This window comes from Scyliorhinus canicula, chromosome 6, assembly GCF_902713615.1.
Source record: "Scyliorhinus canicula chromosome 6, sScyCan1.1, whole genome shotgun sequence".
In the NCBI taxonomy this organism is placed as follows: Eukaryota; Metazoa; Chordata; class Chondrichthyes; order Carcharhiniformes; family Scyliorhinidae; genus Scyliorhinus; species Scyliorhinus canicula.
This window is the reverse complement of record NC_052151.1, coordinates 11,338,748-11,357,009: the sequence shown is the minus strand read 5'-3', so window position 1 is coordinate 11,357,009 and position 18,262 is coordinate 11,338,748. Positions and strand designations below refer to the sequence as shown.

Sequence of the window (18,262 nt, the reverse complement as noted above, 5' to 3'; positions counted from 1 at the left end):
GTCCTTCCAAAATGGACAACCTCACACTTGTCAGGGTTAAACTCCATCTGCCACTTCTCAGCCCAGCTCTGCATTCTATCTATGTCTCTTTGAAGCCGACAACAGCCCTCCTCACTATCCACAACTCCACCAATCTTCGTATCATCTGCAAATTTACTGACCCACCCTTCAACTCCCTCATCCAAGTCGTTAATGAAAATCACAAACAGCAGAGGACCCAGAACTGATCCCTGCGGTACGCCACTGATAACTGGGCTCCAGGCTGAATATTTGCCATCCACCACAACTCTCTGTCTTCTATCGGTTAGCCAGTTTGTTATCCAACTGGCCAAATTTCCCACTATCCCATGCCTCCTTACTTTCTGCATAAGCCTACCATGGGGAACCTTATCAAATGCCTTACTAAAATCCATGTACACTACATCCACTGCTTTACCTTCATCCACATGCTTGGTCACCTCCTCAAAGAATTCAATAAGACTTGTAAGGCAAGACCTACCCCTCACAAATCCGTGCTGACTATCCCTAATCAAGCAATGCCTTTCCAGATGCTCAGAAATCCTATCCCTCAGTACCCTTTCCATTACTCTGCCTACCACCGAAGTAAGACTAACTGGCCTGTAATTCCCAGGGTTATCCCTATTCCCTTTTTTGAACAGGGGCACGACATTCGCCACTCTCCAATCCTCTGGTACCACCCCTGTTGACAGCGAGGACGAAAAGATCATTGCCAACGGCTCTGCAATTTCATTTCTTGCTTCCCATAGAATCCTTGGATATATCCCATCAGGCCCGGGGGACTTGTCTATCCTCAAGTTTTTCAAAACGCGCAACACATCTTCCTTCCTGACAAGTATCTCCTCAAGCTTATCAGTCTGCTTCACGCTGTCCTCTCCAACAATATGGCCCCTCTCATTTGTAAATACTGAAGAAAAATACTTGTTCAAGACCTCTCCTATCTCTTCAGACTCAATACACAATCTCCCGCTACTGTCCTTAATCGGACCTACTCTCACTCTAGTCATTCTCATATTTCTCACGTATGTGTAAAAGGCCTTGGGGTTTTCCTTGATCCTACCCGCCAAAGATTTTTCATGCCCTCTCTTAGCTCTCCTAATCCCTTTCTTCAGTTCCCTCCTGGCTATCTTGTATCCCTCCAGCGCCCTGTCTGAACCTTGTTTCTTCAGCCTTACATAAGTCTCCTTCTTCCTCTTAACAAGACATTCAACCTCTCTTGTCAACCATGGTTCCCTCACTCGACCATCTCTTCCCTGCCTGACAGGGACATACATATCAAAGACACGCAGTACCTGATCCTTGAACAAGTTCCACATTTCACTTGTGTCCTTCCCTGACAGCCTATGTTCCCAACTTCTGCACTTCAATTCTTGTCTGACAGCATTGTATTTACCCTTCCCCCAATTATAAACCTTGCCCTGTTGCTCGCACCTATCCCTCTCCATTACTAAAGTGAAAGTCACAGAATTGTGGTCACTACCTCCAAAATGCTCCCCCACTAACAAATCTATCACCTGCCCTGGTTCATTACCAAGTACTAAATCCAATATGGCCTCCCCTCTGGTCGGACAATCTACATACTGTGTTAGAAAAGCTTCCTGGACACACTGCACAAACACTACCCCATCCAAACTATTTGATCTAAAGAGTTTCCACTCAATGTTTGGGAAGTTGAAGTCGCCCATGACTACTACCCTGTGACTTCTGCACCTTTCCAGAATCTGTTTCCCAATCTGTTCCTCCACATCTCTGCTGCTATTGGGGGGCCTATAGAACACTCCCAACAAGGTGACTGCTCCTTTCCTATTTCTAACTTCAACCCATATTACCTCAGTAGGCAGATCCCCCTCGAACTGCCTTTCTGCAGCTGTTATACTATCTCTAATTAACAATGCCACCCCCCCCACCTCTTTTACCATCCTCCCTAATCTTGTTGAAACATCTATAACCAGGGACCTCCAACAACCATTTCTGCCCCTCTTCTATCCAAGTTTCCGTGATGGCCGCCACATCGTAGTCCCAAGTACCGATCCATGCATTAAGTTCACCCACCTTATTCCTGATGCTTCTTGCATTAAAGTATACACACTTCAACCCATCTCCTTGCCTGCAAGTACTCTCCTTTGTCATTGTTACCTTCCCCACTGCATCACTACGTGCTTTGGCGTCCTGACTATCGTCTACCTTAGTTGCTGGACTACAGATCCGGTTCCCATTCCCCTGCCAAATTAGTTTAAACCCTCCCGAAGAGTACTAGAAAACCTCCCCCCCAGGATATTGGTGCCCCTCTGGTTCAGATGCAACCCGTCCTGCTTGTACAGGTCCCACCTTCCCCAGAATGCGCTCCAATTATCCAAATACCTGAAGCCCTCCCTCCTACACCATTCCTGCAGCCACGTGTTCAACTGCACTCTCTCCCTATTCCTAGCCTCGCTATCACGTGGCACCGGCAACAAACCAGAGATGACAACTCTGTCTGTCCTGGCCCTTAACTTCCAGCCTAACTCCCTAAACTTGTTTATTACCTCCACATCCTTTTTCCTACCTACATCGTTGGTACCAATGTGCACCACGACTTCTGGCTGCTCACTCTCCCCCTTCAGGATCCTGAAGACACGATCAGAGACATCCCTGGCCCTGGCACCCGGGAGGCAACATACCTTTCGGGAGTCTCGCTCGCGACCACAGAATCTCCTATCTATTCCCCTAACCATTGAATCTCCTATTACTATTGCTTTTCTATGCTCCCCCCTTCCCTTCTGAGCCCCAGAGCCAGACTCAGTGCCAGAGACCTGGCCGCTGGGGCCTTCCCCCGGTAGGTCATCCCCCCCAACAGCATCCAAAACGGTATACTTGTTTTGAAGGGGAATGGCCACGAGGGATCCCTGCACTGTCTGCCTGTTAGTTTTCTTTCCCCTGACTGTAACCCAGCTACTCTTGTCCAGTACCTTTGGTGTGGCTACCTCCCTGTAACTCTTCTCTATGACCCCCTCTGCCTCCCGGATGATCCGAAGTTCATCCAGCTCCAGCTCCAGTACCTTAACACGGTCTCTGAGGAGCTGGAGTTGGGTGCACTTCCCGCAGGTATAGTCAGCGGGGACACCAGTGGTATCCCTCACCACCCACATCCTACAGGAGGAGCATGCAACTGCCCTAGCCTCCATCCCCTCTTACTTTACAGAATTAGCTGCCCTGTGGACCAACTGGACCTCCGCCCTCCGACTCTGCTTCCAGTCAGCTGTACTCTAAACTCCTGGTTCCCTTCACGCTCTTTGATAAATATAGGAAATTAAATGAAAGGAGTACCTAACTCCCTCAGTCACCAAACTCTCACTGCAGCACTCAAATGCCACAAGCTCAGCACTCAGTGCAAACAAAGTCTGCACTGTACCTAGCCCCTATTTATACTGTGACTCTAGCTTCTAAAAACTGGCCTAATGCAATTAACTAATTAACAAGCTCCAGCTGCAAGTAAGTCCAAGTAGAACCTTGTTTAAAGCTGATTCAAAATTCACCTTCTTATAGACCAAACAGCAACTTTTAAGTTAATTAACTAAATAAAAGAAATACTAGACTTTAAATAACCCTTATACTCCCTCAGTCACCAAACTCTCACTGTAGCACTCAAATGCCACAAGCTCAGCACTCAGTGCAAAACGAGGAGCACCGACAGTGTCCGATATGAGAGTCAGGAGGGGGAATTGGCAATGGAAGAGCACCGACAGTGTCCGATATGAGAGTCAGGAGGGGGAATTGGCAATGGAAGAGCACCGACAGTGTCCGATATGAGAGTCAGGAGGGGGAATTGGCAATGGAGGAGCACCGACAGTGTCCGATATGAGAGTCAGGAGGGGGAATTAGCAATGGAGGAGCACCGACAGTGTCCGATATGAGAGTCAGAAGGGGGAATTGGCAATGGAGGAGCACCGACAATGTCGGATATGAGAGTCAGGAGGGGGAATTGGCAATGGAGGAGCACCGACAGTGTATTGGTGCTGCTGGGATAACCAGTTTTGGCAAAATCTGTTTGCAGGAGGGAAAAATCTAAGGGAGGATCACTTGTAGCATCTTCTCAAAAGAGATACACTGGTCTTCTGGGTGAGCATAATAGTAAATGTGCTGATAATTAAATATACCTAAAACACAAAGGCAAGGCAAGTTGGACATTTTCATTAGAGCCCATCCATTTGAACTGATCTTTCAGGTGCTGATTGTACAGCTGCTTACTTTAACCATTTATATTGAATTTCAGATCCACAGCGTTAATAATCTTTTAATCTCTCTTGGGGTGGTTGGTTGAATGTAGACTTCAGGGCTTGGAAGGTTATAATTTGAGAGAAATCCTAAAATGATTAATGTTTGCATCTTATCTCAGTTTTTTGTGACATGTTACATGGGTTAAAGTTAATTTTATCTGCCAGACAGTTAACATGAAGGAGGAACAACTGATGATTGCCAAGTATTACTGTAACAGCCATGGCTCAATGGTAGCACGGAGGTGGAAGGTCATTGTCACAATCTACAAATATGAGCACAAAATCTAGGCTGACCCTGCATTATACTGCTGAGGGAGTATCGATTGTATTTGATTTTGTGATTAAACTCTGGCCTTGTATAGCCACTCGGGTGACATAAAATATTCAGTGGCATTCTTTGGAAGGTGCGCAGTGGTTTTTCTTGGTGCATTGAGCAATATTAATCTCTCAGCCATCATCACTAAAGCATATTGTCTTGTCATTATTTTCATTGCTGTTAATGGGGTTTTGTGAGCAAATTAGTTTGCCATGTTTCTTACATTACTATAGTGAACACACTTGCAAAGTGCCCGATAGGCTGTGAAATGTTCTGAGGACCTGAGAGGAACTAATGAAATTCAAATCTTTTTATAACTAGTGACATTCAGATATCCTCTCCATGATATGTTGTTTGATTTAAGCACGTAAAAGGGAATTTACACATGGAGGCAGGGAGAATGGTTGAGGTATTAAATGAATACTTTGCATCTGTCTTTATCAAGGAGGTAGATGCCACCCACGATATGGTGACAGACAGAGATTCAGTCCCTTGAAGGGTTCAGAATTGATAAGGAGGACGTGTTGAATGACTGTCGGTACTGGAAGTTAGCAAGACATTGGGACCAGATAAGATGTATCCAAGTAGATTGAAGGAAGTGAGAATGGAAATAGCAGAGGCACTGGCCATAGTCGTCCAGTCGCCTCTCAACTCAGGGAGGTGCCAGAGGACTGGAGAATTGCAACTGTTGTGCCCTTGTTCAAAAATGTTTGTCTGGATAGCCACAGAAATTACAGACCAGTCAATTTAATGTCAGTAGTAGTAAAGCTGGGCAGCGCAATGGCATAGTGGTTAGCACTGCTGCCTACTGCGCTGAGGACCCGGGTTTGACCCGGCCCTGGGTCACTGTCCATGTGGAGTTTGCACATTATCCCTGTGTTTGTGTGGATTTCACCCCCACAACCCAAAGATGTGCGGGATAGGAGGATTGGCCATGCTAAATTGCCCCTTAAATGTAAAACAATAATTGGGTACTCTAAATTTATTTAAAAAAAGTAGTGGGCAAGCTTCGAGAAAAAGTTATTCAGGATAGAATTAGTAGTCACATGGTAAACTGAGGGTTGATTAGGAACAGCCAACATGGATTCCTTAAGGAGAAATTGTGTTTAACTAATGTGCTGGAGTTTTTTGAGATGGGAACAGAAAGGATCAATGTGGATAATGCTGTTGATGTGTATGTGACTTTCAGAAGGTATTCGATACAATGCCACACAATAGACTTGAGAAGTTATTGTCATGGAATTGAAAAAACAGTAGCAACGTGGATTCAAAATTGGGCTGAACACAAGGAAGCAGAGAGCAATGGTCAATGGCTGTTTTTGGGCTGGAGGAAGCTTTGTAGTGGTGTTTCCCAGGGGTCTGTGTTGGACCCTTGCTTTTCCTGATATAAGACCATAAGGCACAGGAGCAGAATTAGGCCATTCGACCCATCGAGTCTGCTCCGCCACTTGATCGTGGTTGACATGTTTCTCATCCCCATTCTCCTGCCTTCTCCCCGTAACCACTGATCCTCTTATTAATCAAGAACTAATCAATCTCTGTCTTAAAGCCAACCGTGTCTTGGCCTCCACAGCCTTCTGCGGCAAAGCGTTCCACAGATTCACTACCCTCTGGCTGAAGAAATTCCTCCTCATCTCTGTTTTAAAGGATCGTCCCTTCAGTCTGAGGCTGTACCCTCGGGTTCTAGTTTTTCCGACAAGTGGAAACATCCTCTCCACTTCCACTCTATCCAGACCTCTCCGTAGTTTGTAAGTTTCAATGAGATTTCCTCCTCATCTTTCTAAACTCCATAGAGGACAGACCCAGAGTCCTCAACCACTCCTCATATGACAAGCCCTTCATTCCGGAGGTAATTTTTGTTAACCTCCTCTCGATCCCTTCCAATCCCAGCACACCCTTCCTTAGATACGGGGTCCAAAATTGCTCACAATATTCCAAATGGGATCTGACCAGAGCAGTATACGGCTTCAGCAGCACATTCCTGCTCTTGTATTCTAGCGCTCTCGAAATGAATGCTAACATGGCATTTGCCTTCCTAACTGCCGGCAGAGCCTGCACGTTAACCTTATGAGAATCATGAACGAAGACTCATAAGTCCCTTTGTGCTTCTGATTTCCTAAGCCTTTCCCCATTTAGAAAATAGCCTGTGCCTCTATTCTTCCTCCCAAAGTGCATAGCCTCACACTTTTCCACATTGTATTCCATCTGCCACTTTGCCCACTCTCCTAGCCTGTCCAAATCCTTCTGCAACCCCCTTGCTTCCTCAACACTGCCCCTCTACAGATCTTTGTATCATCAGCAAACGTAGCAACAGTGCCTTCAGTTCCTTCTTCCAGATCATTAATGTATATTGTGAATAGTTGTGGTCCCAGCAGACCCCTGTGGAACACCACTGGTCACTGGCTGCATTTCATTATTTACATTAGTGTAAAAACATGGTATTATAATAATGGAGAGAAACATCACAACAATCTAACCATTATATATAGACAATGGAAAAAGAGACACGAGAAACACATGATAGGCTAGTAAGTTAATATACAAATCTCAATACAGCTACTCCAGTTGTGAGTGGCCTGTGGTCTATTTACATTGTCTCAATTGGCTGCACTGCAGGACGAGGCACTCTTCTCCGAGTCCCCTTACGTTTCTCAGTGTTTCTTGGGCCAACCTACCCGTACAAATTTATTATCTAGATCTTGGTGTGCAGGGGACAGTTTCAAAGTTTGTGGATGAGACAAAGCTAGGAAATATTGTAAACTGTGACGAGGACAGTGTAGAAATTCCAATAGACAAGTTGGGGGAGTGGGCAGATAGGTGGCAGATGAAGTTCAATGCAGAGAAGTGTGAGGTGATGCATCTTGGGAGGAAGAACATGGAGAGACAATAGAAAATAAGGGGTGCAATTGCTGAAGTGCAGGAGCAGAGGGACCTGGGTGTACATGCGCATCGATCATTGAAATGAAATGAAAATCGCTTATTGTCACGAGTAGGCTTCAGTGAAGTTACTGTGACAAGCCCCTAGTCGCCACATTCTGCCGCCTGTTCGGGGAGGCTGGTACAGGAATTGAACTGTGCTGCTGGCCTGCCTTGGTCTGCTTTAAAAGCCAACAATTTAGTTCAGTGTGCTAAACCAGGCGGCAGGACAGGTGGAGAGCGCAGTTAATAAAGCATTCTGGGCTTTATTAATAGGACTGAGTACAAGAGTAAGGACGTTTAGCTGAACTTATTCAAGACACCAGTTAGACCTCAGCTGGAGTAATGTGTACAGTTCTGCATGCCACAGGGTGTGAACACATTGGAGAGAGTCCAGAAGGGGTTTGGAAGAATGGTTCTAGGCATGAGAAACGCCAGTTATGAGGATAGATTGGAGAGTTTGGGACTGTTCTCCTTGGAGAGAAGGCAGCTGAGAGATTTGATAGAGATGTTCAAAATCATGAGCAGCTGGACAGAGTAGAGAGAGAGAAACTGTTGCTGCTTGTGAAGGGATCAAGAACGCGAGGGCACAGATTTAAAATGAAGCAAACGGGATGTGAGAAAAAACCTTTTCGGACAACGAGTGGTTTGAATCTGGAATGCACGGCCTGGGAGTGTGGTGGAGGCAGCTTCAATTGAGACATTCAAGAGAAGGGCAACACGGTAGCATTGTGGATAGCACAATCGCTTCACAGCTCCAGGGCCCCAGGTTCGATTCCAGCTTGGGTCACTGTCTGTGCGGAGTCTGCACATCCTCCCCGTGTGTGCGTGGGTTTCCTCCGGGTGCTCCGGTTTCCTCCCACAGTCCAAAGATGTGCAGGTTAGGTGGATTGGCCATGATAAATTGCCCTTAGTGTACAAAATTGCCCTTAGTGTTGGGTGGGATTACTGGGTTATTGGGATAGGGGGAGGTGTTGACCTTGGGCAGTGTGCTCTTTCCAAGAGCCGGTGCAGACTCGATGGGCCGAATGGCCTCCTTCTGCACTGTAAATTCTATGAATTCTATGAGAACATTAGATGATTATCTGAGTAGCAACAATGTGCAGGGGTTTGGGGAAAGGAGAATGGCACTGAGTCCTAATGCTCTTTTGGAGAACCAGTGCAGAGACGATGGGCCAAATGGCCTCCTGCACCATAACAATGCTGAGATTTGATTCGTACATTATTTGTTTGATGCCATAATTAGTAAACAGGACACAAAGTTGATATTTGTCTTCACAGACACTGAAGATCCTGACTGGAGCCAGTAAATATGATATGCGCACGAAAAGTGTTCGGCCTCACCTTGCTGAAGCTGACGCTCAGATCATCCTCGAGATCTTTGCCAGCATTGGTTCAGCCTCTACCCAGGATTCCAGAGGGCTGCTCTGTGTTATTCCTGCTGCTGTAGAGAAAATGATGAACACCTCAGGGTAAGGAGCGTTTCTCAGCAAGCTCTATCTTTGCTTATCTTGCACCATTTCACATTCTCTCCGCACCCCTGATAGTTTCTCTGTAGTTTGGCCTTTCACACCTTTTGTTCTCTCTGGGGTCTGCCATTAACACTCTTTCTGGTTTCTAGTACTCAGCTGGTTTTTGTGGCTATTAGCACCCAGTTTCCCTGGGTTTCTGTGGCTATGACTCATCTTTCATTCTCACTTCACAGTATAAATATTTCCCACTTTCTCTGTATTACAGCTTTGACAAAAGGTCATCTGGACTCAAAACTTTAGCTTTTTTTCTCTCCCTACAGATACTGAAATGAAATGAAAATCACTTATTGTCACAAGTAGGCTTCAATGAAGTTACTGTGAAAAGCCCCTAGTCGCCACATTCCGGCGCCTGTTCGAGGAGGCTGGTACAGGAATTGAACCGTGCTGCTGGCCTGACTTGGTCTGCTTTCAAAGCCAGCGATTTAGCCCTGTGCTAAACAGCCTCTACTGACAGACCTGCTTAGATTTTTCAGCATTTTTTCTTTGGTTTCAAGTTCCGGCATCCACAGTAATTTGCTTTTAATATTGTGGCTATCAGGGCAGGTCAAAGGCTAGGAATCCTAAGGCGAGTAACTCACCTCCTGAATCTCCCAAAGCCTGTCCACCAACTACAAGGCACAAGTCAGGAGTGTGATGGAATACTCTCCACTTGTCTGGATGAGTGCAGCTCCAACAACACTCGGGAAGCTTGACCCCATCCCGGTTAAAGCAGCCCGCTTGATTGCTCCTCCTTCCACAAACATTCAAACCTTCCACCACCAACAAACAGTGGCAGCTGTGTGTACCATCTACAAGATGCACTGCGGTAACTCACCAAGGTTCCTTAGGCAGCATCTTCCAAACGCACGACCACTACCATCTAGAAGAGCAGCAGATACCTGGGAACCCCACTACCTGGAGGTTCCCCTCCAAGTCACCCACCTTGGAAATATATCGTCGTTCCTTCATTGCCGCTGGGGCAACATCCTGGAACTCCCTCACAGCACTGGGTGTATTTACACCTCGGGGACTGCAGAAGTTCAAGAAGGCAACTCACCATAACCATTTGAAGGACAACTAGGGATGGGCAATAAATGCTGGCCTAACCAGCGAAGCTCATATCCCGTAAATTAATTTGAAAACAAATACACTCTATGGTGCAATTCACGCAAAAATTTCTAAAGTGTAGTTTCTGCTGGGTGGTTCGGCGCGATCCTGAGCACAATCCACCCCTGCTGGGTGGTTTGGCGCGATCCTGAGCACAATCCACCCCTGCTGGGTGGTTTGGCGCGATCCTGAGCACAATCCACCCCTGCTGGGTGGTTTGGCGCGATCCTGAGCACAATCCACCCCTGCTGGGTGGTTTGGCGTGGTCCTGAGCACAGTCCACCCCTGCTGGGTGGTTTGGCGTGGTCCTGAGCACAGTCCACCCCTGCTGGGTGGTTTGGCGTGATCCTGAGCACAATCCACCCCTGCTGGGTGGTTTGGCGTGGTCCTGAGCACAGTCCACCCCTGCTGGGTGGTTTGGCGTGATCCTGAGCACAATCCACCCCTGCTGGGTGGTTTGGCGCGATCCTGAGCACAATCCACCCCTGCTGGGTGGTTTGGCGCGGTCCTGAGCACAGTCCACCCCTGCTGGGTGGTTTGGCGCGATCCTGAGCACAATCCACCCACATTTTAGTCATATTCTCTGGATGTTGGAGTGATTTGTGCCATCAATGAGGTTAGCGGCACCGAAAGACGGCGACAAAGTCAGACAACCCTGCAGGAGCGCCTCCCGCAATTATAGGCCCCTCCCAAATTGAGCAATACCCGGCTATGGCTTCAGGGCCGTCTCTGTCCCCCCCCAGGCCCCATGCCTTGGCAGTACCAGGGCAGTTATTATAATAATTTTTATTAGTGTCACAAGTAGTCAGTCATGTCCCTGACCATCGGGAGCTTCCATTTTCAGCAAGGATAGTGACTCTCATCGGCTTCACTTTGTCCCTCTTGCGAGACTCTCCGGCCATTATGGTGTTTGCACCTGGGAGAGCGGGACCAGAGAGATCCGTCCTTTATGAACCGTTAACCCACAAAACCTTGCCTGCTCAGACATTGTTCCTGAAAATGGTGTTGCAGGTTGTTAGATGGTACACGGAATATGTTTGAAATAAATGATCAGTCTATGTTAACATGACTTTGTCGCAACGAGAATGATGTGGACATCATTCTCTTCACCAGATGATATTTTATCCTTTAATTTCTTTCTAATTCTTCCTCTCTAGGTGCTCCTCTGCTGTTCAGGATGGCTTGCTAATTGTCATTATGCTGGTTTCTAATCACAAAAGCCTTGCAGAGTTGTTGGTATCTTGTGACATCTGCCCCATCCTTTATAGCTGTATTGGAAACGGGAGCAGCTCGACAGGTAGCCATCAGCAGATGCTGGCTATCATGGCCCTCAGTAACATCTCTCTGAACCACAAACTCTCCACTGGAATTGAGAACAAAGGTAAAACAAGATGGTGCTATAAAGAACTCTTGAAACCCAGAATAGCTACTTGAATGTGTCTGAATGACTTAATCTTGGCATATTGTTTCAATGAGCTATTTCTATTTCTCCGTTCGTTGCACCACATCATACTATTAGAGATGAAGTATTCTGTAATGAGACAAAGTTAATTAAGAATATGGCAAAGGATCCTCTGGGGAAGAATGATCATAGTGTGATAGGATTTCATGTTTTCGTATTGTGGAATAGAATAAAATAGAATAATCGCTTATTGTCACAAGTAGGCTTCAATGCAGTTACTGTGAAAAGCCCCTAGTCGCCACATCCAGCGCCTGTTCAGGGAGGCACTGCTGGCCTTGTTCTGCAGTACAAGCCAGCTGTTTAGCCCATTATGCTAACCCAGCCCCTAGAAGTGGAGTCTTAAATTTGAGAAAAGCCATTTGAGGTGTGAGTTGGCTGAGGGAGCTTTGGGGAATGAGATTAAACGATATGGCGGTAGATAAGTAATGGTAAAAATTTAAAGAATCAGCTGATAATTCATACACCTCCTTTCAAGATGCGAAGTTGAGAAATGAAGATAACATTATCATAACATTTATCCTAACATTTATGGGTAGCAGAGTGGTTAACACAGTTGCTTCACAGCTTCAGGGTCCCAGGTTCGATACCCGGCTTCGGTCACTGTCTGCGCGGAGTCTGTATGTCCTCCCCGTGTCTGGGTGGGTTTCCTCCGGGTGCCCCGGTTTCCTCCCGCAGTCCAAAGATGTGCATTTTGGTGGATTGGCCATGATAAATTGTCCATAGTGTCCAAAAAAGGTTAGGTGGAGTTAAGAAGATCGGGTGGAGGTTTGGGCTCAGGTAGGGTGCTCTTTCCAAGAGCCAGTGCAGACTTGATGGGCCGAATGGCCGCCTGCGCTGTAAATTCTATGATTAAATTAAACGAAGAAACTGACAATGTTGTGATTGTTGGGGGATGATCATTTTAGTCTGATGACATAATTGATGGAATTTCTCAGGTCGATGTCCTCCTCAAACTATCTTCAGCTGCTTTGTTATAGATTCCTGCCATCATATCCTTAGGAATGAGGATGTTGACTGATAATTGTCGTGTTCAGTTCCATTTGTAACTCCTGTGATAATAAAGCAGTCCAATGCTCAACTGCAGCAAGATTTGGACAACATTTAGGCTTAAGCTGATAAATGGAAATTAACATTCATGGCAATGACCAAGAAGAAATGATCCAATCATCTCCGCTTGACATTAAATGGCATCATACTTACTAAATTCCCTGGGGAGCAGAAACAAATCTAGCAGAAATTTAACTGGACCAGCTATATAAACATTGCAGTTTCAACGGTTAGATATTGTGTGGCGAGTGACTCACCACCTGACTTCCCAGAGCCTTTCTACGATCTATGAGGCAGGGCTATAATGGACTTACCTGGATGAGTGCAGCTACAGCAATGCTCAGAATATCAACATCATCCAGGACACCCCATGCAAACATTGGTTGCCTCCACCGCTGGACTCTGGCTGCAGTGTTTGCCATCTACAAGATTCACTGCAGCAACTTGCTGAGGCTCTTTGACAAAGCTTCTCAAGCCTGCAATTTTTACAGCCTAGAAGGACAAAGGCAGCAGGTGTTTGGGAACAGCAGAACCTGCAAGTTCTTCATGTCACGCATTGGTGTTGAATTTTCATCTCGGCACGTTCTTTCATTGTGCACATCCTGTGCGTTGTGGGAACTCCAGAGAGCTTCCCGCGTCCGGGATAACCATTTGTGCAGGAAATGTCGTTAGTTGTAGTTGTTTGAGTTCACATACGCGGCTCCGTACTAAACTATACCTAACGACTAAGATGACCTTTACTTAACTTCGAGTGTCCGACACTGTGTGAGGTAAGGCCTTTATCTGGGTCCATGTGGTCGGTTTGGAAGTTGTTGGGTTTGTCTCAGCCGGGCTGGTCCTTCAGGAATGGTCGCGGGTCCTTGAACTTGGTTGTTCTGCTGCAGTTGGTCGCACACAGGCCGGTCCCAAAAGAGACCGATCTCTAGTGCGCAGGGCTTTTTATCTTTTGTCTCTTTTGCGCCCTTTTGGGCAGACCTTACTCCAGGTCCCATGGATCGAAAGGGTTTTCGATCACCCTCATCGGTCTCAGCCAATTAGGGGGTGGGTACCTCGATAGCTGAGCGGGTCCCAGCTATCATTGTCCCAGGCACGTCGGCCTTTCCAAATAAGGGGGGGGTGGTGCCGGTTAGTCTGCTATTGTTGTAACTCCGCTATTGTTGTAACTCCTTGATTCAAACTCTATTGTCCTGGGGGAAATGGTGATCGAGTCTTAATGGATACAAGTTTCAGCCAAGTCTGGTTTCTTTGCACAATACACAGAGGCTGTGTACCTGTCTGTGTCCCAAATTGACCACAATTTCCATGGTCCTTTGCAGATGGTCATTTGACCTGCAGCTAAAGTGTGTACAGGGGGAGAGGGGTTGGGCGACCATCAGACAGTTCAAAAGGTACAGGCAGAGTAAGCAGGAGTTCTCTGATTGCACACCACTCTCCAATCAGTATTACTGATGAGAGTGTTGGGTCATCTGGGGAGTGCAGCCAGAGCGAAGTCCATGACTCCATGGGTGGCTTAGCTGTATAGAGGGAGTATAAAAGACTGGAATAGCAATAACAATAGATAACTCGATAGTTAAGGGACTGCAGATGTGATCACTATCCCCGATATGGTCACCAACTATCACTCGCTCACTTGCCCTTCATTCCCCAAGACTAGGTCTAGAATTGCATCTCCTCTCGTTGGGTTTGTAATTAATTGGGTGAAAACATTTTCCTGGACACTGCATGAATTTTTCTCCCTCAGTTCCCCTTGTATTGTTTGATTCCCAGTTTATATTGGGATAGTTAAAGTCTCCTACTATTATTGTTCTCTTGTTCTTATAGGCAGAGATTTGCCTTCATATTTGCTCTTCTATATCTCTCTCACAATTTGGGGATCTATAGTATATTCCCAGTAGTGTGACTGCCCTTTTTTTATTCCGGAGTTCACCCACATAAAGCCTCATTTGTTGACCCATTTAGTATATCGTCCCTTCTCACAGATGGAATTGATTCCATAACCATTATTGCTACTCCCCCTCTGTCCTGCCTGAAAACTCTGTGTCCAGGGATATTGAGCTGCTAATTTTTCCCCTCCTTTATCCAGGTTTCCATTATAGCAATGACATCCTGCTGCCATGTGTCTATCTGTGCCCTTAACTCGTCTACCTTGTTTGTAATACTCCTTGCATTGAAGTACAAACAGGTTAACCTCACCATTTTCCCTTGCTGGACTCTTTTTAAACTTTGCTTCTCCAGTAATTCCAAGTCTATCATTACATCTTCTTCATCACTAGGTAAACTTCTACCTCCATTTTCCTGATCTGATTTTGACCTATCTGATCATATTCCTGGAATCCCATCCCCCTGCTACAATAGCTTAAATCCTCCCCAACAGAACTAGCGAAAGTCCCTGCAAGGACATTGGTCCCAGCTCTGCCCGGGTGCAACCTGGCCGGTTTGTACAGGTGCCACCTGCCCCAGAAACAATCCCAGTGCCCTAAGAACTCCTGGCTACACCATCTCTCCAGCCGCGCATTCATCTGATCCATCATCTTATTCCTGCTCGCTCTAGTGCATGGAACTGGGAGTAATCCTGAGATTACTACATCTACTAAATTCCTGTACTTGGCTTGCAGGTCCTCATCCCTCCATATACCTATGTTGTTGGTACCATGACCACTGGCTGTTCACCTTCCCTCCCCAGAATTTCCTGTAGCCACTCCGTGACATCCTGAATCCTGGCACAAGGGAGGTAACATACCATCCTTGATTCACGTTTGCGGACATGGAAGCGTCTGTCACTGTTCTTGATGGTTACCCGTTCTCTTTCTGCCTGTGCAATTAATAATCTAATCATCTTTATTAGTGTCACAAATAGGCTTACATTAACACTGCAACGAAGTTACTGTGAAAAGCCCCTAGTCGCCACACTCCGGCGCCTGTTCGGGTACACAGAAAGAATTTAGAATGTCCATTTCACCTAACAGCCCATCTTTCGGGACTTGTGGGAGGAAACCGGAGCACCTGGAGGAAACCACGTAGACACGGGAGAATGTGCAGACCCTGCACAGACAGCGACCCAAGCTGGGAATCAAACCCGGGTCCCTGTCGCTGTGAAGCAACAGTGCTAACCGCCGCTCAATTCTCACCTGCAGTGTGACCACCTCGCTAAATGTGCTATCCACAACTTCCTCAGCATCGCGGATGCTCCACAGTGAGTCCACCTGCAGTTTCAGCTCAGAAATCCGGTTCGTTGGAAGCTGCATTTGGGCGCACTTGCTGCACACGTGGTCACCAGGGATGCTGGCAGTGTCCCTCATTTCCCGCATTGTGCACAAGGAGCATATCACGGGTCTGAGGTCTCCTACCATGATGTCCGTCTTGATTAAGCGAGTTACTTGCTGAAAAAAAAATTACGTTACCTCGGGGCCTTAGTTACAGAAGCTAGGAATCTTGTTTCTTATTTAACTCTTCTATTGTGATTGTAATAATACTCGTATTTATTTATAGTCCCAACTAAGTTTTAAGCAATGAATATGATTAAAAGATTGAAAAAAAAAACCCTCAACTGGACCTACTCACCAAATCAGCTGCTTTGGTCAGACCCACACCTCTTTCTGAACCAGCGTTTGTATTTCTCCTTTACCTTTCTCGCTCTTTCAAACTCCCGGCTCCTCTCGCTCTTACTCCTTCTCTGCTTCTTATTAATATAGAATTTATAACTGCACTCACCCAATTAGCTCTTTTGATTTCCTGGTTCTGCTTTCAGAGTCACTTCTCCTTTATTCTCTAAGCCTGGTTCCCTAACTGTTACCTTTTTCACAGTTATCCTCACAGTTCACAATGTTTCCAAGGTTTGTATCCTCTGCATATGTTGAAATTATGTCCTATGCACCAAAATCTAGGTCATTAATGTACATCAGGAAAAGCAAGAACACTCTTTGCTGTTTTTATTTGCTTCTTCACCTCCCCTGTGAACCTTCTATATTCAGCCTAGTTCTCCGTTATATTTCCTATCTGATATCTGTCATAAGCACACTTTTTCATCCGTACCTTAGTGTCCATCTTTTGTCATCCAGGGCGTCTTGATTTGTTCCCCTTTCGAGGAACTATACCCTGACTGTGAAAGTAGCCCACTGTTCAACTGCCAGTTTTCCTGACAAACTTTGACCCAGTGTATTCAACCCAGGTCCATTCTTACCCCATTGAAGTTGTCTTTTCCTTAGTTAATGATTCTTACTCTAGATTGTTATTTATCCTTTCATTAGTCAGCAGAAACATTATGATACAATGACCATTGTCCCTGAAATGTTCCCCTCCTGACCCTTGATTCACTTGGCCCACCTCATTCCCAACATCCCAGTCTAACAGTGCCTCCTTTCCCATTGGACTGGAAGCACACTGCTGTAGAAAATTCTCCTGAACACACTCTAAACTCTGCCCTTTACGCTACTACTATCCCTGTCTATAATTGGATAATTAAAGTCCCCCATTATAACTACTCTATACTTTTTGCCCCTCTCTGTAATCTGTTCCTCCACATCCTGCCCACTAGATTGGTGGTCTATAGAAAACACCGAGCAATGTCATTGCCAAATCGACTCTGCCCTTTCTTTCTCTGGGACATACCATATCAGGGGCTGGTTTAGCTCACTGGGCTAAATCGCTGGCTTTTAAAGCAGGCCAGCAGCACGGTTCGATTCCCGTACCAGCCTCCCTGGACAGCACCGGAATGTGGCGACTAGGGGCTTTTCACAGTAACTTCATTGAAGCCGACTCGTGGCAATAAGCGATTTTCATTTTTCATTTCATTTCACACTCTCTCTCCCCCGCACTGCTATGCTCTCTTTAATCAGTGCCGCCTCTCTTCCTATCTTTTCCTGAACGCCTTGGCCCAGAATCTCCAAACTCCAAACGCTGGAGCAAACCCTCTCAAGATGCGCTTAGGACCCCTCTGAAGTCCCCATGCACTGACGTGAGTACCCGGCAAATTGCCCATGGGGCAATTTCCTGAGTCTAGAAGCCTGTAAAACTCTGAGTTTGAGTCTTGAGACATTGGATGATTCTGATTCACTTATCTGAATAAACTCTGGGATAAGGGACTATAAGACATTGGATCAGAATTAGGCCACTCGGCCCATCGTGTCTGTTCTGCCATGCAATCATGGCTGGTGTTTTTCTCATCCCCATTCTCCTGCCTTCTCCTCATAACCCCTGATCCCCTTATTAATCAAGAACCTATCTATCTCTGTCTTAAAGACACTCGGTGATTTGGCCTCCACAGTCTTCTGCAGCAAAGAGTTTGACAGATTCATACCCTCTGGCTGAAGAAATTCCTCCTCATCTGCAGTTATGAGGATAGATTGGTGAGGTTGGGACCGTTTTCCTTGGAGATAAGAAGGCAGATAGACTTTTTAAAAAAATATTTTAAATTCTTTTTCACATTTTCTCCCAAATGTACACCCACCAACAACAAACAACAATCCGTAACAAATATGTCAATTCCCATATCAATAACAACGATCCCATCCACCCACCAAACCCCAAACATTAGCCCGCATGTTCACATAAACAAATGACAAAAAGGAATTGGGGATCACCCATAGTCGCCATTTACACACACCGCCTCCTACCGACACACCCCAACTAA

General features: G+C 46.1%; 1 protein-coding gene across 2 annotated transcripts in view; it reads left to right on the top strand.

Moving 5' to 3' along the window:
• The window catches only part of LOC119966977 (cullin-9), a 176,785-nt gene that overhangs the window by 11,534 nt on the left and 146,989 nt on the right, over positions 1-18,262 (top strand). For both annotated transcript variants that reach the window (XM_038798952.1, XM_038798951.1), the window contains exons 4-5: positions 8,788-8,978; positions 11,282-11,505. In XM_038798952.1, the coding sequence (XP_038654880.1) occupies positions 8,788-8,978; positions 11,282-11,505 (415 nt within the window). The remainder of the gene's footprint in view (positions 1-8,787; positions 8,979-11,281; positions 11,506-18,262) is intronic.